This window comes from Bubalus bubalis, chromosome X (assembly GCF_019923935.1).
Source record: "Bubalus bubalis isolate 160015118507 breed Murrah chromosome X, NDDB_SH_1, whole genome shotgun sequence".
Taxonomy (NCBI): Eukaryota; Metazoa; Chordata; class Mammalia; order Artiodactyla; family Bovidae; genus Bubalus; species Bubalus bubalis.
In genome coordinates this window covers 10,781,449-10,804,328 of record NC_059181.1, presented here as the reverse complement: position 1 = coordinate 10,804,328, position 22,880 = coordinate 10,781,449, and the positions used below count along the sequence as shown (strand labels likewise).

General features: G+C 41.0%; 1 protein-coding gene across 1 annotated transcript in view; it reads right to left on the bottom strand.

Moving 5' to 3' along the window:
- Positions 1-138: 138 nt before the first annotated feature.
- TXLNG (taxilin gamma) overlaps positions 139-22,880 on the bottom strand; it is a 44,874-nt gene continuing 22,132 nt past the window's right edge. The window contains exons 3-10 of the mRNA XM_006041176.4: positions 21,235-21,326; positions 16,884-17,054; positions 15,462-15,656; positions 12,828-12,947; positions 11,094-11,168; positions 5,783-5,875; positions 4,166-4,261; positions 139-3,324 (exon numbers count right to left, since the gene is read on the bottom strand). Of these exons, the coding sequence (XP_006041238.3) occupies positions 3,034-3,324; positions 4,166-4,261; positions 5,783-5,875; positions 11,094-11,168; positions 12,828-12,947; positions 15,462-15,656; positions 16,884-17,054; positions 21,235-21,326 (1,133 nt within the window). The 3' untranslated portion in view covers positions 139-3,033. The remainder of the gene's footprint in view (positions 3,325-4,165; positions 4,262-5,782; positions 5,876-11,093; positions 11,169-12,827; positions 12,948-15,461; positions 15,657-16,883; positions 17,055-21,234; positions 21,327-22,880) is intronic.

The window sequence follows — 22,880 nt, the reverse complement described above, 5'->3', positions numbered from 1 at the left end:
GGGCTGAGTGTACCAGCCCTTTTTTCTTAAGTCATACAATAATGAAACTACCTTTTAAGGCACAAGGACAGTATCTACAACTGTCTTTGGATTTGATAGACATTAAGGTCACACAGGCAACAAAATACACAGAAGCTGTTAAATTTATCATACATATTTACTTAATCTATACAGAATTGAGTAGATAAAATCAGATTCACATTAGTGAAAAATCTCTACAAAATGTCTTTGAAAAGCAAAACAAGACTGCCTCTTAAACAATTCGTATCCTCATGAAAGACGTGGGCTGTAAAAATAAAGCAGTGTGTTTAGCACAAACTAGAAGATATCTGCATCATTTTTTCACAGTTATTTCCATCTACAGTCTGAAAGAGGTAGATTTTTCTGCAACACCTGAGAATTGAATTGATAACCAGGTGTAATAAAGGCAGTTGCATACATAACTAAAAAATACTGGTCTCGAGACCAAGAAATGTACTCCTACAAGTCTGAGGATGAAATGGTCCATTATCCAAGACCCAAGTTTTCTCTATTCCTTGGAGTCTCCTGCCACTATAAATAATACACATCAAGACTCCACGATGGTGCAACAAATGCAGTTGAAGCAAATTTGACATTTGATCTTTCCTGGGCCAGCCTTAGCATCTGTGTTCTAGAATGTGGTAGAAATGGAGCGTGCTACAAAGCCACAATGCTGGGCTGGCGAGGTGATTGCCCTAGGAGCGTGTCCTCCTCAGAGGGTCCCATTCATATTTATTCACAGGGTAATGAGAGGAAAGATTCTGAAAGGATACCAAATGCACCCAGACAGAATCCATGTCCTTTAAACACCATGAGAGCATCTAGCTAAAAATACATAGCAAGCCAAAAGCAGCAGGCCAAGTACTGTTAATCACGTCGCTTTATAAAGCCCTTGAAAATATGCAACAGGTCCGAGCTTTACACTCTTCCACACAGGACAAGCACCACAAAGAAACGTGGTGGCTACACAAATGGCTTAAGACAGTAAGAGCTGTACATCCAGCAGAGCGCTTGTGAAATGGGACCATTAGTACTAATTTTACAGTAGAGTATAGTTCTGATATATACCTCCATTTCCTCTCAGGGAAATGAGTCCAGTATTTCATTTAGTAGCCAAAGGTGGTATTTATAAAAGGCTATGTTTGTTTTTGCTTCCGACTCATTTTGACAGTAATTAGATAACAGTGGGTTTCTTTTCCTCCACTGTCTGGCCCTTTGATTAACACGACCAATGGTGGAAGCTTAGACGTAATCCTCCACTCCAGGCGCTGTTGCCAACAATTTTCAATTCTTTCAACCCAGTTTAGACCACGAATGTGACAGGACAAATAAAACTTTAACAAAGAGAAAAACCCTTCTAACTGGACAGAAGAGTTTGTTCAGTCCAGTAAGCAATTCAAGAAGTGTCAGTTTGATAGTTTTTGCTCAGTGGAATGTGCTAACATCAGTTCTAGTAGAACCTTTTTATTTCATAAAGTATTTCAATGCAAATTATACCAGGGACAAAGTCAAATCTTGTCAGTGCAGCCTGGTTAATGATGTGTATAAACTCGACCACATTTGACATTGTGAAGAACAAAGGAAAGTTATGAAAGAGCAAATCCAAAAGTGATGTGCTGCATTTCCGAAGTCCCCCATTCCAAGTGTAGACACCTTGATAATACTGTTTTGTTTTTCCATAAAAAAGAATAAAAACTAAGAAAAGGGTGAGAAACAGACTGAAAGCGTAAGTAATAAATAGATCCTGGCTACTTAGCTCTCTGCCACATTTCCTTTAAATTAAAAACGCTGGTTCCAGTCTGTTTTATACATGAAATAAAATCAGTTTCAGCTAGCATGTTCATAATTAAAATTCCCTTTTAAAAACCCTGGAGAACTGTGCTAGTTGGACTCAGAATAGTTGGGCACCAACTTTCAAGTAGCCAGAAAGTAGTGGAGGGACTTCTGCTTAAGAAAAGCTACACAATGGTTTTACCCTCATTGTCTTAAACTGACAAAGGACTGTCAGTGGCAATTCTCCATGGGAAGTGGAGGATGTGCACCCAAAATCCCAACTGAAAAGCAAACCACCAGGCTCCCCACCCTGTAGGCTTTCAGGTGGTCCAGCCAGGCGCTTCTAACCTGAAAACGGTGATGGGACTACTTTTTAGTCACATAAACAGTAAGCCTGTTTCTCCAATAATTTGCCTATATATACTACTTTGTTTAAATTATACCTCTATGTACAATATTCTGCCAAAACAGAAATTCTAGGCTTGCGGACATCTTAATTTGTCAAGTGATATATCAAAAAGCTAATTTGAATCAAATATGCTGTGCTTGTTTCTGACCCAAGGCTTCAGTTTTATTGGCATTTAGATGGACAGGGAGGCTTTGCGTGCTACATACTCCATGGGGTTGCAAAGAGTCGGACGTGACTGAGCAACTGAACTGAACTGAATCATCTTGATTTTCCTTTTTTTTTTTTGAGTTATATTCTTGGGGGGGGGGTAGATATTTAAATGAATATTGTTTTCACATCAAGGAACCATTATCCGGGAGTTCACTGGCGGTCCAGTGGTTAGGACACGGTGCCTTCATTGCCGAGGGTACGAGTTCAATCCCTGGTTGGGGAACTAAGATCCCACAGGCCACAAAGCACAGCCAAAAAAAGAAGAAAAAAAGAAGGAACCATTATCAGAACAAAGTTCCCTTGTAATGGTCAGCCCTGGTGAATGAAATTTTAATTCAGACAAAATTCTGTGCAAGGAGCAAGGGAGAGGGAAAAAGGCAATGAGCACATGCATTCTGATGAAGGGGAACGAGGCAGATGTGCAACATGGCTGAGGAAAACGTAGAGTAAAACTATTCAAACCTGCCAAGCAGCCTCCTGTACCACTTAAGTCCAGTAGTTCTAAGAAAATACAGATATGGTAGAAAAAGTAAGAAAATTTTCACCACAAAACCAAGTTACTACTAACAGAGGAAGTTATACACAAAATAGAGCTCTCAATACAGTGATCATACTTGGTCTCAGTCAACTGACTCGATGCCGGGCCCGGCTCCCAGGGACCCGGCCTCAGGGATAACCCGGGCGGCACTCTGCCAGGTGGCACCGGACTCCTCGGGAGGAGCCGAGGTGGCGCAGGGCTGGGCCTCGGGTGGCACTGGGCCTCCACCTGCCGCCCTCCCGGACACCTGCTCCTTCAGCACCTCCACCTTCTCGTTGAGCTCGTTCCTCTCTGTCTGCAGAGCCCGGCACAGCTTCTCCAGCCGTTCCAGTTTTATTTGAAAGGCCTTGTACTCTTTATCTCGGACAGTTTTCTATAAAGAGGAGAAAAGGCAGGGTTTATTTAACCTAACTGAATATGAATTACATTACTGGATACAACAAATTAAATCTTTTGAGCCACTTGTTGGGTCACCTGAACATGTTCAATTTCTTCAAACACTTCCTAACATCCAGCTAGCTGGGTTCTGCACACTTAACTATGGACACCAGTTAACATGCTTCTGATGTGACAAAATGAAAATCCCTGTCATGTTTCTTAAAAAGAAGCAAAGTAAAAAAAATACCAGTCTACCTTTAATAACATTCTGTATTGATAAATTAATAAGGAAATACAAGATACTCACCACCAAAGACTAGCAGATAAAATAAGGGCTTGCTTAAAAACAGAACTCATTTCCACATACATTTCTCTCATTTTACCAGTCCTCAGATGAGATACAAGATTCAGGGTGTGTTATTTAGTGTTTGCAAACCTCAGCTTTGTAAGACTGGCAGAAAGTACTATGCTGCGTTTTTGTAAGAGACAGGCACCCGAGTTGGTGGCCTGTGCTCCCACTGAGAAACCTGATCCAGCCAGGTGGGTGCCTGGCAAAAAGGCAGATTCCCTGACCCCCACACCAAGTGAATCAAACTTGCTGGAGCCCAGCAACTCAGGTCTTACAAGCTGGGGATCACAGCAGGCTGGGTGGTAGGAAACCCAACACCTCACTCAGGGTCCTCCCTACAGCCTAAGTCCTGACGGGACAGACTGCACTCAGCACTACCCCTCTCTGCCCAGCTCTGGCCAGTCCTCAACTGTGACAGCAGTGTGGCAAGGTAGCGTGCTTCCCTAACCTGAACTAATCACACCCTCCTCGCGGGAAGCCACCTCACCTCTTCAGCCATTTGCAGAAGTGCTTTGTTATTGTTTTCCCACTTGGTCCGCCATACGATTGTTTCTTTTTCCAGTTTTTTAATTTTCTTTGTCATCTGTGAATTGACACAATTGCAAATTTAAATTCTAAATGCCGTTTCTTATCTCTACAGCCAACCCCAAGCCCTGACCGGTCCTCCCTGCCCCCATCATCCCCCTGCCCACCCCAGAGTACCGCTGGGTGCAGTGCTGGGGGTGGGTAGAGCTCATCTCTCCAACTCCCAGGGTGGTGGTGGCCAAAGCGGGGTTCATACAATGAGAAAAACACATCTCAGCCCCTCATTTTTCAGAGGCAGTGACACCTGGTGGAAGCTGCCCGCCAGCACACTCAGCGCTTGCTTGGGCCAAGAGCAACCATCCTCCTTCCCAAGTTGGACCAAAAACATCTGTTCCTGAATTTTCTGTGCATTAACAACTTCATATGATTCTTGGAAGGAATGAAGTTCCCCCTCCTCCCCAAGATAGAGAGCTCGCCTCCGCCCCAACCTCAGAGGCTGCAGCCGTCTGGGAACCAGAAGCAGCAGAGGGGACTGGGACCAGGGAAAAGTCATTAACCAGCTTCCCTAATACGATGACGACTCACCACTTCTGGTTTTGCTAAAAAATAAAATGGATCCAAAAATCAGAGGATTGTTCTTAACCAACACCGCCAAAGCCCAGTTTTCAGAAATTCAGGACGAGATTTCACTCTGGCGCCAACGAGCTGGCTCAAGGACAACCGCCCCCCCCCACCCCCACCCCCGTTGCCATGCCTCTGGCCACAGTCTCTGGGTTCCCCAGATGCCTGATGGGGGTCACCAGAGCCCTTGCCCCCACCAAACACTGCCTGAAATACGCCACTTTATGAAGGGCAAGCATTTTTGTTATTTGTAAGGAGGAAGGCAGAGAAAGGGCACAGAACTCGCCTCCAGTCACACTGTGGACCTTTAGCCCAGGGCCATGGTCCTGCCACCACCATCTCCCCCTATGCTTCCACCCCTAAAAGCCCCCGGTGTAAGGATGGACGCATGGGCACAGGTATAGACACTGGGTCTTAGTTTAATATCCAGGATACAGCTCTCCTTATTGTAGGCAGGAAAAAGAACCAGAGCCCCAAAAATCACTCTGGTGGAGGGAGAAAGAATTTAGTGGGAGTATAAAAGAAAAAAAGAAACCTAAAAAGGTAGAAATACCAATGATTATCAACCAACCAAAATACGTAGCTAGCATTCTGAGCTTGGCTTGTCATTAAATAATTTACTCTTCAAGGATACCAGGCTTTGTGAAAAGGATTGGGGGAGGGTTGGGGGATATCACCTGAAGCCAATACAACAGACACAACAAACAAAAAATAAACCACTTTATTGCTAACAACAAATTGTATTTAATAGAGGAGTTAACTTTGGTGGCCTAGAGGGCACTAGCTACATGTGGTACTACTGGGGGCAAAGTGACAGGATACGCCGCCACCGGAGGACTGGAAGAGATGGAGAGAGCACCATAAAAACAGGAATGCACCCAGGCCACGAACATGCTTAAAATGGCTTATTATATAAAGTCCCTTTTAGGCAAATACTCCACTTAAAATAGGAAAATACCTTTTCCATTTCCTGCCGGAAGGTTGTAAACAGTTCATTGCTTTTTGCCATGGTAGTCTGGAATTCTTCAAACTTATCCATATAAAGAGAAAGCTACAGAAAACAAGTATGAATAATTTAGATGTCTAGGTAAATGATTTAAAATCTCAGACTTTCAAAAAGAACATAACATGGTTAAACATTAGTTACCTGTTCTAAGTGACAGAAATAAGAATAGATGCACACCCAATCCTCAATACCAGACATCAATGGCTGCAGTTCTAAGAACCTACCGAAATGCACTGAAACTTAGGCGGTTATGCTGATCTCACCATCTTTATATTTAAGTGTTTAAAATATACAAATATTAGCTCCATTCCACCAATTATAATAAAAACTGAAGGAGGTGGAATAGCTTTTAAATTTCATATAACAAATCCTTTATGAAACACCTCCTTTCCTTATATTTGAAAAACTGATCCTTGAAAAAAGATCATTCTTTTGGAATACCACCTGCATAGTTCTTAGCTTGATATCAGAGATATCTTTTTTAATGCAGGCAAGAAAATGAAACAGAAACCAAAGAACTGGTTTCGTTGGGAGAGAAAGAATTCAGTGGGAGTATAGTTAAGAGGAAAAAAGATAAAAGAGGTAGAAACATCAATATTTCTTTTAACTCCCACCCTGAAGGAATTTTTATTCTAGCTGGGAAAATAACACCAACTGACAAGGCAAGCAAAATGTGGAACACGAGTCACTTTTTCCTCCCACAGGACAGGAATTCACAGAAGCTGGGGCTGGAGAAGGCACGGGAAGGGTCAGAAAAAAATTGCTGCTTGTGACTGAGGCCAGAGCTAGGTCTCAAGGGCAGGCTGAATTTTTTCATTTCAGACAAGGAAGGAACCCTAAGAGTCCACCTAATGTAATTGCATTAGTTTAGGATGAGTAAACAGGCCCAGAGGAATAAAGTGCTTTGCTCAAGATCACACAATACATACAAAGAAAGCAGAAGAGAATAAAAGACCACCAGAGGCCAAGAAGCAGTGCCTTTCCACCTTCAGCAGTGCGGTGTTCATAGCAGCAGAGAGAAGCCGTGACCAGGGAGGGGAGGGGCGATGTGCCGGGACAGAGCGGGGAGGCTGGTAGCAAGACAGAGGCCAGCTCTGCTGGCTGAGGAGATGCAGACCTAAAGCGAAGCTACCAGTGGCATCAGGCCAGAGGAGGTGATGATAAGACAGCCAAAGCATGCCCGTGGAAGGGTGAGGCCAGGGGCCAGGATGAATAGAAATTTCAGGGCCAAGAGAAGAGCACAGAGGATTTCCGCACAGAACAGCTCATAGAGGGGCGCACGGTGACAGACTCTCTGGGCTGCTGGCCTGGGGTCGGGAACGGCGATGAGGCTCAGGCGGGTGGACAGAGCAGTCCTGGCACTTGAGGGAGATTCTTAGAATGGTCTGTTTTTATTGAATACGGAACATCTGGGTGGACTGTCCCATCAGAGTTCAGTGCTGCCCCCCTCTGGGTAATCAGTATGTGACAACTACCATCTTGGACGTAGGAGCCTAGATTACAAAATGGTGGTCAAAACACACCAGTAAGATGAAGAGTTCATCAACAAAGCCTGGAAACGGACATGGCAAACAAGAACAGAGGACAAGATTGACTCTTGGGAAGAACCGCACATTTAGGGAGCAGAAAAGGAGGTGGCAGCAAAGGAAACAGTAATGATCAAATAACATTACTCAGGACAATAGCCATCACAGACAAGAGAAGCTGCACTCCTAAGAGTACAACAGAACTTGAGCTGCTGTGGACTCGGTAGAAGGGCCCTCTGGGGCCTTGCGTTAAAGTCCATCTTCTGAAGCCATATATAGACTTTTTATATGTTTTCCACATCGATTCTCTTCTCCGTTTACATGGACAACTGACTTTATAGGGCTAATACATGGACAACTGACTTTATAGGGCTAATAAGGGGTTCAAATTTCCTAGAAGCACTGTAGCACAATAATTTATGGTGGAAAGTTCAAAAGACTTCTCCAACTGTCACTTTAAGTTAGGCTAGCTTTGCAGGAAATGAGTGTCACCACATTGTAAAACATGCTCAAAGACCAAGAGCACTCAAAAGATGTGTTCAGGGCTTCCATAGTAGTCCAGTGGTCAAGAATCCTGCTAACGCAAGGGTCAGGGGATCGATCCCTGCTCCAGGAACATGCCATGGGGCGACTGGGCCCAGGGACCTAGAGCCTGTACTCCACAACAAGAGAATCCGCGATGAAGAGTAGCCCCTGCTTGCCGCAACTAGAGAAAGCCTGAGTGCAGCAATGCAGACCCGGTGCATCCATAAATAAACAAACAATTTAAAAGAAAAAGATGTGTTCATAAAGATTCAGGCCAGTCTGCGTTTTAGAATGAATCTAGAGTTCATACATTAAAGAAACTTGTTACATGATAAACTTTCAAAATGCATAATACATTTTTCATCATCTAGCTAACCTTTTCTGAGAAAGGATGAATTATTGCTACAAATACCTAATTTCACCTGTCTGTAAAGACATGGGAATTCCTTCCTGCACCTCTTTTTTGAGTAGGGATGAAGCATCTGTTACCCTTCTTCCACACAAGGCACACACAGAGAAAGACTGCATTAGAACAAACCTAAGGGGTCTGGATTAAAAAGTGGGGAGGCAACAAAGCAAAGCCTAAAATCCCAGACAGCTTCATGGGTAAATTCTACCAAACACTGAAAGAACTAATACCAATTCTTATCAAACTCGTCTCAAAAAGTCAAGAGAAGGGAATACTCCCAAACTCATTCTATGAGGTCAGCATTGCCCTCGTACCAAAAGACAGTCCAGGCCAGATAAGAAAACTACAAGGATGGTTCAAATAGGCAAATCAATAAATATATCACATTAACAGAATAGAATGAAAGACAAAAATCATATGACCTCAACAGATGCAGGAAATGCATTTGGTAAAACTCAACACCATTCATGATAAAAATGCTCAACAACAAAAAGAGCTCAATGGGAAATTCCCTGGCAGTCCAGTGGTTAGGCCCCTGTGCTTTCATTGCTGCAGGTACTGATGCAATTCCTGGTCAGGGAACTACGATTCCACAAGCTGTGTGGTACGGAAAAAGAAAAGAAAAAATTTCAACAAACTAGGTACAAGGAGGGAACATAAGATAATAAAGGTCATATATGACATACCCTTAGCTAACATCATACCCAAGAGTCAGTGAAAGGTTGAAAGCTTTCCCTCTAAAATCAGGAATAAGACAAAGATGCCCACTATCACCACTTCTGTTCAACACAATAGTGAAATTCCTAGCCTGTGCAATTAGACAAAAAATAAACAGCATACAGATCAGAAAGGAAGACGCAAAACTCTTTGCTGATGACATGATCTCATATACAGAAAATCCTGAAGACCCCACCAAAAAACTGGTAGAATAAATTCAGTAAGGTTTCAGAACACAAAATCAATACACAGAAATCAGTTGTGTTTCTATACACTGACAAAACATCTGAAAAAGAAAAAAGAAAGTCAAGACAAAACTAAGTGGAAAGATACTCTGTGTTCATGGATCAGAAGAGTCAATATCATTAAAAATGTCTATACTAGTTAAAGCCCTATCAAGATTCCAATGGCATTTTCCAAAGAAATAGAAAAAATAATCCTAGAATTTGTATGGAACCACAAAAAAGAAAAAATTGAGAGCCCCAAAATAAACCCTCACAAATATGGTTAATAATATTTGACAAGGGAATCAAGAATACTCAATGGGAAAAGGAAAGTATCTTCAATAAAAGGTATTGGGAAAATTGGATAACCATATGCAGAAGAATGAAACTAGGCTGTTATCTCATACCATTTACAAAAATTAACTTGAAATAGGTTAAGAACTTAAAAAGATCTTAAACTGTAAACTCCTAGAAGAAAACATAGGTAAAAAGCTCCTTGACAGTGGTTTTGGCAATGAATTTTTGGATAAGACATCAAAAGCAAGAGCAACAAAAGCAAAAATCGACACATGGGACTACACTGAACTAAAAAGCTTCTATACAAAAAAACAATCCACAAAGTGGAAAGGCAACATACAGAATGGGAGAAAATATCTGCAAACCATATATATCTGATAAAGGATTAATATCCAAAATATATAAGACACTCATACAATTCAATAGCAAAAAAAGTTAATTAAAATTTGTAAAAATCTAATTAAAAAACCAGCAGAGGATTTGAATAGACATTTTCCCAAAGACATAAAAATGGCCAACAAGTACATGAAAAGATGTTCAATTGTCACAAGTTATCGGGGAAATACAAATCAAAACCACCTGTCAGATTGGCCAAAACAAAAAAGACAAGAGATAACAAGTGCGGGTGAGAGTGTAGAGAAAAAAGAACTCTTGTGCACCGCTGGTGGATTAAATTGGTGCAGCCACTACAGAAAACAGTAAAAAGGCTCCTCAAAAACTTCAAAACAGAACTATCACTTTATTCAGAAATTCTGCTTCTAGGTATGTATCCAAAAGAAATGAAAATAGGATCTCAGGTGTCTGTACTCTGGTGTTCCTAATCTGCGTTATTCACAATTGCCAAGGTATGAAAGAAACCTAAGTGTCCATCAACAGATAAATGTATAAAGAGGATGCGGTATACGGACTTCCCTGGTAGTCTAGTTGAGACTCTGTGCTTCCACTGCAGGGGGCATGGATTGGAACCTTGGCTGAGGAACTAAGATCCTGCATGCCATGTGGCACAGTCAAAAAGAAACTTTTAAAAAATATGTGGTATACATACACAATGGAATATTATGCAGCCATAAGAAGAAAATCTTACAATTTGTGACCACACAGATGGACTTTGAGGGCATTATGCTAAGTGAAATAAGTGAGACACAGAGAGACAAATACTAGATACTGTATGCTCTCACTCACATGTACAATCTTAAAAAGTGAAACACAAAGAAACAGAATAGAACGGAGGTTGCCAGAGGCAGAGGGTGAGGAGAAAGGGGGTCAGTACCGGAGATCTCACACAGCATGGTGACTACAGTTAGGGCCCTGCAGACAGTGGGGCCAACTGTCCCATCTGCCTGGTTCCTGGGACTCAGGACTTTAAACCAGGAAGGTCCTAGGCAGGTCAGGTGGAGGGGGTCACCCTAAATGAAGAGGAAAACTCCAAGAGGGACGTGTGGTCCACTCTCAGGTCTGCTGGGAGCAAGCAAAAGCATCTGAGACAAGATTCAAGGTACATGTCAAACGAACCATCGATTTTTTTTTTCCCCTTACAAATTCTACCACCCCCGCTGTCAAGTTACCTGCTGTTTTAGTTGTATTTCTTGTTGTTTCATTTGTTCATATTTGTGTCTTGATTCCGTTGCTTCTTTTAATAACTAGAAAACAGAAACATTCTGGCAAAATACTAATAGTAATTAAAAGATGACTACAAGGTCCAATATCCAGATAGTTGGGCTTTTTTAGCAAGAACCATGAGATGTTAGATCATGAAAAAGTTGATATTACTACATCTGTGAATCAAATAATCTGTCACATCAATTGCTAATTACCTGTATCTTTGATTTGTTCCATTCTTAACACTCACAAATGTAGGAATACACTTTCATTCCTTAGAGAAAGTACCTGTGAGGCCTAATAACAAGTTTATAAAACTCAGGGTTAAATTGTATTTTTTTAGATGAAAACAATTAGAAGTCTAACAGAAAATATGTCTAGCAGAAAATATGGGTGGGAATCTTGACATTATCTGGGTCATTCAGAAAGTCTCCCTGGAACTTCCCTGGCAGTGCAGTGGTTAAGACACTGTGCTTCCACCATGAGGAACACAGGTTTGATCCCTGGTCAGGGAACTAAGATCCCACATGCCATACAGTACGGAAAAAAGAAAAATTAGAAAGCCCTTCTGCTCCACGAGAGGCAAGATGAGGCAGATTGAGAGGGTAGGGAGCAAAAACAATGAAATCAGAGAACTGGTTTCTGATCACTTTTTTTTTTTTCAAGTGGGGGAGACTATTAGAATGGAAGCTTTAATTTATATACTTGAGTTTAAGAAAATTATATCATGAAATTACAATGTAGTAGGCAGCTGTAAAATTCAGTTCCTGAAGCAAAATGTCACACTTAGTCCATTAGTCTTGAAAAGTCTTTAAAAACAACCAGAAATACACGCATCATGTGTGCATGTATGACATTTCTACTCCAACTGGGGAAACGACAACTGTCTCTTCAATTATGCAGAGGATGGCACTGTCAGTTCATGTGAAAGGCGACGCTGTGCAAAAAATACATCTCTCTTAACCCTAGACTTGCACTCAGCATGACATGTTCTCATCATGAGGCCCCACTGGGATCCGAGTCTTCATATTTGGCTCACCTTGGGGCCTAAGGGACTTGAGTGAAAGCTGCATGGGACACTTTTCATTACTGTAACCACTTCTTCTGACTTTATTTTTTGGTTAAGCAGGTAAAGTTGAATTTGCATGTATTAAGTATATATACCCAATGAGATTCCACTGTACTCACAATTATTGACAGACAACATAATCTGAGTACATATTCTGGGAATAATGCTGAGTGATTAGGGTGTAGAGAATTCTGTTAAATTTTTATCAGAAAAGTATACTAGAATAAACAACTTCCCTAGTTTCAAGTTACCTGTTTGGAAACAAAATCTAACAGTATGTATCAATAGGACATCCATGTTTGTAAAGCTTGCTATTAAAATGAATTCTCGAATATAATGTGCTAAATACTGGTATAATCCTTAAACTTGGTAGGCATTATCTAAAAAGAGAAATAAATATTCCAAACACAGAAAAGTGCAATGAATACAGGTGTTTGTACTAAGTTGGTCTAATTCCTCCAGTGTATCTTCTGTTTGTAAAGTTGAATAGAAAGAAAAGGCTAATGCTTTCTAACACACGTGCCCTTTATAATCTAGAACAAAAAAATTAGCACCTAGTGCTACCTGAAACGTAGAATGGCTTTGGTCACAATTTTGGCCATCATTTCTTTTTTTAAGAAATAGCACTTACAAACTCTCGCTCTCTCTGATGTTTCTCATCAGCTTCTTTTATCAGCTGTGTCGTCTGCTGCAGTTTGGCGTCCACAAGTTGTTGCTGCAGTTCCTTATGCTTGAATACTTTATCAATGTGCTATGGGGAAAGGACAATTTCTTCTGTCACTTCATGAGAAGAGGGACAGAATGACGAGGACACATGAGACAAGTCACAAGACCTCACTCGTGAGGCTGCTCTTCCTGCAGGGCTAACACCAGTGGGCGCCTGCCTGAGAGCTGGGCTGGCAGCAGCCTGTGCTCAGCACGCCTCCCTCTGGAGATGGCCCATCGGCACCTCAGTGGCTGCCCTGTACCTCCTATTTCAGCCCTAAGGTGAAAATGAAGCCCAAACTGTATCCAGAAAAAGATGGCTAAGGAGATCAAACTGTTAAACTCATCCATCATACACACAATTCCTGGATAGTTTTTTCTCCCCATTAAAATTTCCTGATTTCTCAGTTGGAGACAGCATGCCGTTACAGGAGGAATGGCACCAAATTCTCCCCTCTCTGGGGGGAGCCATACGAACAATGCGAAGTTGTAAATGCCAGTGCAATGGCGGTACTATGTAAGGTGCTTGCTACCTGCCACTTACCAGATACATTTGGCAAAAGGTCATTATTATTTCCAGGTGAAAGTATTTAGTGGTTATTTATGTATGATAAAGTCATCAGAACATCCCTCTCTGACCAAGGAAAGAACATTCAATAATACTTGAATAAGGCTCACAGTAAAGTGATTTAAATATACATAGCTTGCAGATTTTCTATATCATTGTCATATTAAACAACAAAACTAAAAGAATAATTTTAAGAAAAGTGAGAGCTTTATAATCCAATAGAAAGTTTATTCTCTAGGACAAAAAATGTTTCTTAAATAAACACACTAAGAACTTAAAAAAAGAGAAAAGGAAATCTTTAGAGATTTGAGACACATCAACCGTAAAACAGATGGGTTTTATTTGGATCTTGGTTCAAATAGCTTGTTTCTCTTTTTTTAAAAAAGGATGGAGACAACCAAAAAAATTTAAATGATGACTAGATTTTAATATTATATAAGTACTGTTAATTTTTTAGGTGTGAATATAGTATGCTGGAGAAGGCAATGGCACCCCACTCCAGTACTCTTGCCTGGAAAATCCCATGGATGGAGGAGCCTGGTAGGCTGCAGTCCATGGGGTCACTAAGAGTCGGACACGACTGAGCGATTTCACTTTCACTTTTCCCTTTCATGCATTGGAGAAGGAAATGGCAACCCACTCCAGTGTTCTTGCCTGGAGAATCCCAGGGACGGGGGAGCCTGGTGGGCTGCCGTCTATGGGGTCACACAGAGTTGGACACGACTGAAGCGACTTAGCAGCAGCAGCAGCAGCAGTATAGTATGCTAGTCACACCTAAAAACAAATCCCTCATCTTGATGAGGTCCACCCTCAAATATACATGAATGGACTGATACCTTGGATTTGCTTCATAATAACCTAGGAGGAAGTGATGGGAACATAGCTGAAACTACAATTTCATCTGCTAACACCAGGTGATACAGTCTCTACTCTTCTTTGTAATTTTCCATAATGATAAGAATAAAAAAGGTAAGCAAAAAGCATCGAAAGTGATAGAAAACCTTTTTAAAAACTAAGTTTTTGAAGGGCCATATGTAAAACTCGAAATTAATAGAATCTAAAATTTGCCATGAAAATTGGATAAAATAACCCAAAGAGATGCCACAATCTCTCTGTTTTTAAAATCAGGTCTTTTAATCTATCTGTGTAAGTGATACAACACACATAAGAGAACAATGTTTTACTAACTTAAAAGGCAGAGTATCTTTCATTTAAAAAACCTAACCCTTTATTCCTACCCATTTGACCTCTAAAAGGGAGGAATTTTAAAAAGCACATGATCATCTATTTGCATTTAATCTAGACACCATACCCAGACTTCCCAACTAGCTTGTACAAGTCTTAGTTTGGAGGCCAGCGACCAAGATAAGCAGCCAGAGATTCTTCCAGTAAATTTTTTACTTCAACTAGGTGTAAAAAGGTTTAGAAACAGGTTCTTTTTCTCCTCCCCCAAATGGTATAAAACCCCCATTAAAAAAAAATTGAAACACAGGTATAATGCAATGGTGCTTAGTCACTCAGTCATGTCCGACTCTTTGTGACCCCATGGACTGTGGCCCGCCAGCTCCGCTGTCCATGGGGATTCTCCAGGCAAGAAAACTGGAGTGGGTTGCCATTTCCTTCTCCAGGATGCAATGGTAGTGTAGACCTTATAGATTATTACAGATGTCTAAAATACAGCATATTTGGGGGCCAGGTATTTACTCATTTTTAGTCTAGATAAGGGGGGGAAAAAATCTATGCCCAAGTCATAATCTTCCAGAATCACATGGAAGACAAGTTGTGCTTAACACCGTCTCCAAGAAATTGCTTCACAGACCCAAATCCAGTGACTTCTGGGCCATCCCTAAGAATCCTGCGAGGAAAGGATTCCACTACACATACACAAAGGTTCTAAAACACCCCAGAATGAGTGCTTCAGTGAATGGTTCTGGTTCATCGTGACAGGGGACAGTCCCCGCTAACGTTGCCTAAACACCTGGTTGCCCCTACCTCCTCCCGCAGCGCGTACTGCTCAATGAGCTTCTTCAGCTTCTCGCCCAGCTCGATGTTCTCCTGGCGGAGCTTGGCGTTGTGCATGTCATGTTGCTCCAGCTGGGCCTGGATTTCATTCAAAGTGATTTGGAAGTGTGCAGTGGCTTCTTTTCGTCTTTCTTCCTCCTCTCTGGCCTGCTGCATATTTTCTTCCTTATTACCCCAAAAAATTTCTGTTAATGGTACAGACCTAGACATAAGATGCTCACAAAAGACACTGCTGCCGTGGGGATTCACTGCTCGCTGCCCTGAAGTGGTGCTTCTAAACCGGAATTCCTTCCCTTTATTTACGACCGGAAGGCTCTCATTTGAAAGCAACCAGGTTCTCCTAAACAGATAATCAGAGACACAGGCTGCCCCGCCCTAAAGTGCTCTGTGGCCATCTAAAGCCCACCGTGCTGAGAGACGAAGGAGCTTCCCCAGGCAGCCAGCTACCTCCACGCAGGCTTCCCAAATACCTGCTCTCACTGGTCTCACAGGGCAGCATCTCAAATCAGCCTGAAGAGGGAAATCCCTTCTTGCACCTTATTTTCGGGGTTATCCCTTCTACTCCCTAGACAGCAAGGGGCAAAAGGAACATGTATCTTAAAAGCTTAGTCCCAACTCTTGCTCAGATACAAGTGCTAAGAGACCTCTATGTGTCTACAGCATTATCAGTCCAATCAAAGTGAATTTGCTGCTACGGGGAAAATACCACCTAGTTTCATGAACAATGAAATCCAAGGATTCAAAAACAAAGAAAAACTAACGGCTCCCCCATCAGGTGAAGGTCCATTTCCTGAGGGTTCCTATTCCTATGTTCTAGGGCCTTGGGTGTCTGGTGTGGTGGGGGAATCTGATGAGCGATCCCGCTCAGTCACGTGAGGACAGGCCCACCTGCATCCCTGCCCCTTTCTCTTCTTCCCTTGTTGGTACCAACCACCTTTTGGGTACCCACTGCCTCATCTTTTAACCAACCAAGGAATAAGTGTTCTTCTACTTGTCAATGGGGAGCTGGAATGGGCAAGGGCAGCTGGCAATGCAGCCAATGAACAGCCCTTGAGGAGCTCAATGGGGCCTTTCCCTTCCCTCAAGTCTGCTCCTACTCATTTCGGTCCACATTTCACACATGCTAAAAAATGACTTCAGTGCTCAGCCAGAAACTGAAAATTTGAGCTTTCTAAGCCATGGCTCTTAGCAGGAAAGCTGTGGTCTAAACATCAACCTCATCTATATTCCCCACGAGCAAGTACGAGGTGTGGTAAGAAGGATCAGGCCAAGCAAAATAGAATGGCGGCTGTCTCCAAGGAGACACAAGGATTAAGTTCAAATAGATACACGGTGACTATAAATTCAGCTAAGTCAGTCTCTCCTGAAAAACAGAAAAAGGAACCAACTCACCTTTAACGTCTTATTGTGACGCTGAAGTTCCCTGCAAAGAGACTCGAGCTTGCTTCTTGCCAAGATAGCCTTGCTGTGTTCACTCTGCAAATGAACTTTCTCTTTCATGATCTGGGCTTGCTTCTTCTGCAGAATCTTCATTTGCTTCTGAACGTTCCTGCTCTCCTCCAGCTAAAATTAACAAGCACTTTACATTTAGGAAATACAGTGAAAACCTTTGAGTGATGGCTGGAAGAATTACAGTAAGAACCATGGAATACACTTCCCAAAACCCACAGTATTGTAGTGTAATATTTTATTTAAATTGTTTCATGCTATGCTACTCTGCCAACCTCTTTTTTCATTATGATAAGAAAGTAAGCAAATGATTTAGCGTAGGAGAAAAACAATCTTCAGTCCTTCACTTATTTATTAAAAACAAAAAATGATGTTTTGGACAACTTTTCAGGAATCAACACCATAAAGTTTTACTTTCTTGAAAAACACACTCAAGCTACTTATTAAACTGATCCTCCAAATTAAGAACTTAATAAGCAGCAATCAGTGTTCCTTGCAAGTGGGAGGGGAATCACTCTCCTCCCACTTGTAGGTTTGGAGCAAATGTGTCTGTTTCAAAGTTAAACCAACACTAACAGATAAGATGGCAGCTTTATTGACCTATCACTGAAGAAGGATGCTGAGTCACTATTTCAAGAGCAAGAGCGACACCTTGTGGCCTCTCAAAACACCATGCATCCTTGCAGGCGAGATGCTTACAGCTATTAAAAACACCTTTATGGAAATTCCCGCCAGAAAATAATTTTTTGTAAAATACCCTCATAATCTTACTCGGGGAGGGGGGAGGGCGGCAGGATCTGCACACACTATCAATAACTCCACTGAGAACTGGAACTCCCCTTGGCCTCCCCCATTCAAGGTAACCACAATCCTGAATCCTGGGGTCCCTTCCTTTGCTATTCCTGGTATTTTATGTCATCCGTGCGGTGTCCTAAAAGAACTCGTTTTGATTTTAGTTTTTTTGACTTTATTTGCTACTGCAACCAAGAAACCCCATTTTAAAATTTTCTTTAAATGAATTCAAGCTTAAATGGCCACATGTGGCTAGTGGCTACTGTTTCGGACAGCACAGCTACAGATTACACTGCCAGGACTCATCTCGATTCTTTGCATGTAGCTACAGAGCAGGGACCAGCAAACAAACTCTGTAAGTGGCCAGAAAGGAAATATTTTAGGCTTTGCCTGTTTTGCTGTCGTTGTCTTTTAAACAACATTTAACCCATTCTTAGCTTGTGGGCAGTACAAAAACAAGCCTTGCAGGCTTTGGCCCACAGGTTGCATAATATTTCACTTAAAAAAAAAAACACAGCACACAACACACTTTGTTGACCCAGTCTCTTGTCAGTAGGCATTTGGGTGGTTTCCAGGTTCTATTACAATTTGCACATTCTCACACATGTGCTTCCTGGTGTAATACACACCACGCAAGAATTTCTTCTGGGTACGAACCTAGAACTAGGGTTTTGGGGAAATGATTTCTAAATGTTCTGTTGCACATGACAAGGACACAGCTTTCCAGAGCAGCAGGCACATTTACTCCCCCACCAGCAACTTATAAGAGATCAAATAGATGTACTTCTTCTCTAAAACATCAATCACCTTTCTTCATTTATGCCACTTATAATGGACACAAAGTAGCATCTCGCTGTGGCTTTGATTTGCATTTCTCTGAGTATTCATAAGGTCAAATATCCCTCGTATATTTATGTACCTTTATGTTAAGATATCTTCACATCTTGATGTTTTTCCACTTCTATGAAATACCTCTTACACTTGTCTGGCCCAGTTTTCCATTGGGCTGATTGTCTGTATCATATCCATTTGTAGATTTTCCCTAGCTATTCCTGACATAGAATCTTCTGTTGGTTATTATTTGTTGAAAATATGTTCTCCCCAGTTTGTGATGTGTCTTCTCCCTCTCTTTTAAAGTGTCTTCTGATGAAGAGAAAGTCTTAATTTCAATAGAGCCAATTTCTGAGATGTTGTCTCCAGTAGTGCTTTTTGTGTCATAAAAAATCCTCCTCTTAATCCAAGCTTGGTAAAAATATTCGTCTGTTAACGTATTTAAATAAACCTAAACAATATCTAAAATTTTAGGTTCTTAATCCATTTGGAATTCATCACTGCATATGGTGTTTAAGGATCTAATTTCATTTTTTTTCCACATAAGGATATCCAGTTTTTAAGCTCCATTAATTTCTGAAGGATGGTATAATTCTCCTTAAATGCAACTATAGTTTATATAAGATGCTCTTCAAAATCCCCAAGGGGTGTTTTTTCCCATGGAACTAATAAGCTCCTAAGAATCTAAAATTTTATAGAAAGTAAAGTGTCAAGAATATCCAAGACACTTCTGATGAAAAGAAGATATACCTACCCAACCAGGTAATCAAGATTTATTATTATGCTATAATAATGTACACAACTAAGGAACGGGAAAGAACAGCACCATTATGTACTTAAGGACCATGTTACAGGAGCCACACTTGGCCAGTGAAATGTGGCGATTTCATAAACCCATGTTATCCGGTGAACGTGGCAGCCACAAGTGCCAGTGATGTCAGATGAAGCTGTGACAAAAACGACAGAGGACTGTGACGGCAAAATGGAAGTTTCTGGAGTAATCCTTGGGAAGAAGGCTACTCCCTCGATGGTCTCACTGCTGTATAATCTATATGCTCTACCTTCTTCTAAAAAATGAGTTTTGTATCAAGAAACAAAGCTTGATAACATTTTTTGAAAACAGCACACATTTCGTCCTTCATATGTTCGGCACAAATCTAAATCAAAGAGAGGTTGCTCACTGAGCAACATCCCAAATGTACGTACGTGTCACATCCCAAAATGAATGTAGCCATTACTGGTGCTTTTAAAAAATTAACCATGCCACGCCACCACACACACACACACACACAAAACAAATGCCACGAAGAAAACAACTTAGACCCTTGCTACTTAGCAGTGCTATCCAAGAAGCTGAAAGCACCATCACCAACCTCACGTGGGAGCCTGTTAAAATGCAGACTCTCAGGCTCCAGAGAATAACAATGTGCTTTTGAACAACCCAAGTCCCAGCATCCGTGTGAGCCTCGGAAGGACCGCTGAGACCGCCGTCTGCTGCTTCTGCTAATCCACGTGTGGCTCTGTTGCTGTCCCAACACTGGGTCAAGCACCTAATCTGCTACGCTGCTTTTTTCTCTTTTCCCTTTTTTGTCTTCTTTTTCCACCACTTCTCACACAATTCTCTTCATGTGGATAAAACCAACAGGACTGTCTTCCACAACCAATGTTCCTGAAGCCAGCAATCTGACCTCCTTGTGTTTTCTGCACTCTTCACACCTGTGAATGTTCTGGGCTCTTTTCATTGATGCGTGGGGCTTCCCACTGCTCTGAACAGAAGGTGCCAGACTGCTGAATGCCAGCTAAGTGGAGGCATACACAGACTCATTTGTAAATAAATACAACTGTAATTCTTTGAGCAATAATTCATTTTCAAAGCTGGTCACTGACACAAAGTAGTGTTCACAACATGGAATAACTGCCTTAACAACAGATGAAAAGGTATAAAAACTGTCGGTGATAATTCACCTAAGTATTTCACAAAAGACAGTAATTTAGCATATTAGAACCACTCATTCTACAAGTTTCCCACAGCCCTTACTTCAAAGGGCTTTATGGCTTTCCTATTCCTCAACTTAAAAAGGACAGCAGAGTTTCCATATTGAGAGTGCTTTCATAATTTTACAAAGGGAATTAATGTGACTTAACACAGGGGCAGAACAAATGAGGTTAATTTCTTTCAAAGATGGAAAAAGGAATGCCTGGCACATAGTGGATGCTAAATAAATATTTCCGAGACACAGTATTGTTTTAGTAGACTCTCACCTAACTCACAATTATTTCAATCCCAATGGTTAAGAGCCTTTATCTCTAGAATTCCCTTGGAAAAAGTTAAATACAGGAACCACTACCCTCCAACGACTGGCATTTAAAATATCACAACACAGGAATGGAAAGGTAGACTTAGAAATACTCTAAGATTGAGTTTCAAAAAAAAAAATCTATGCTGTAGCTTTAGCATTATAATGCTCTATAAATGTGTTATCTTATAAAATGAAGTCACAGAAGCAAAAAAAAAAAAAAGCCACAAGAAATCAGATTCTCCTCTTCAATTATGGAGTAAAATACAATTTTACATTTAAAGCTATGTCAAAATCATTTTAAAAAGCTTATCAAGCACATACACATTTTGCTATATTTTATATGGGCCTCACCCCTTTGATTCAATACTCACAAGATCAGCATATTTCTTACAGAGAGCTGCCAGCTTCTCTTCTGGAGTTGAAAGAGTGTTTAGGGCTTGCATCAATAATAAGACTTCTTTTCCTGGTGATTAAAAAAATAAGAAAGAAGTCCCAGAAGAATGTGATCAAATCTAACCTGTTATTTCTAAGTAGCACTTCCTATGTTCTGACATCCAGAGTAAAATAATTTATGCCCACAGCTAGAAATTAGAGATTTACTAGCTAAATTAAGAAAGCTATTTTTAAAATCTGGATCAGCAGGCACCCCTTCCTCCCCATCTCTACCCCAAAGTTCTCCACTCAACAACACTGTGAGCTATCTGTGAAAAGAACTTGCTGAAGGCTTAAAAATTCCCTTAATTACTGATATCCAAGTTAAGACAAAGGGCAAGTTACAAAGGGCAAAATATTTTTAAAAGCTTCCTCCTGACCAAGTACGAATACAGAAGGAAGTTCAAAGGGAATTTTGGCTGGTACTCTCTGCCTATCTAAGACGCTCATAATCACTGGTGACACAGATCTTTTCCTTTGAGCAATTTAAATAACTTCTCATGACTTAGCAAGCATGTTCCATGTGTTAACCAAATTTAGTATTAAAAAAAAAAAAAAAGGATGTCAAGATGGCACTTCCCTTGGGAAAAAGAGCTGAACACAGTATTATTTTAAGGACTCTGGCAGGGAGAGCAGGTGGCTGAGATAGGAGGGAACAAATGGTGTTTTAAAATAAGTGATACATTTTATTTCTTCAGCTGGGTAGTAGGTACCATTTTTATTTTTTTTTAATGTTCACTCTTTCTGAAGGGTATTTCATTAAAAATACATATGTGGGGACTTGCCTGGTGGTCCAGTGGTTAAGACTCCATGCTTCTACTGTAGGGGGTAGGGGTTCAATCCCTGGTTGGGGAACTAAGACCCCACAGGCTGTGTAGTGTGGTGAAAAAATATATTATGTATATTGAACATGACTTTGGTATATACGGTGTACAGATTGCTATGATGAAAACAAGCAGGCAACTTCAAAACAGAATGCTTTCCTGTCCACAGAAAATTTGAGTAATAAATCCTCTCTCACTTGGCCCAAGATCAGTAAGAATTTTTAAAGAAATGACTAAATATGATAATTGAATACAATTAGAAATAATAAGGTAACCTGCAATTTTTATGAAAATTCACTGTTTTTTTCTGAGATACAATTCACAGACCATAAAATTCACCCTTTTAAAGTGAACAATTGAGGATTATCACAAAGTTGTATAACTATCACCACTGTCTAACTTCAGGACATGCTCATCACCACAAAAAGAAATCCCATGCCAATGAGCAGTCACTCCCCAGGCTCCCTCCTCCAGGCCCCTGTTAGCTACTACTCTACTTTCTGTTTCTGTGGATTTGCCAATTTTAGGTATTTCATATTAAGTGCAACTGTGTCATTTTTGGCCATTTGTGTCTGTTTGCTTTCGCTTATTATCTTCAAGGTTCACCCACCTGCATATCAGGATACATTCCTTTCTATGGCTGAGCACTCAAGCACTCCAAGATACGATTTTGTGTGCACACGTTTTCAACCCTCTTGGAAATATAACCAGAGGTAGAACTGCTGTGTCATATGGTAACATGATATGTAACTTTCTAAGAC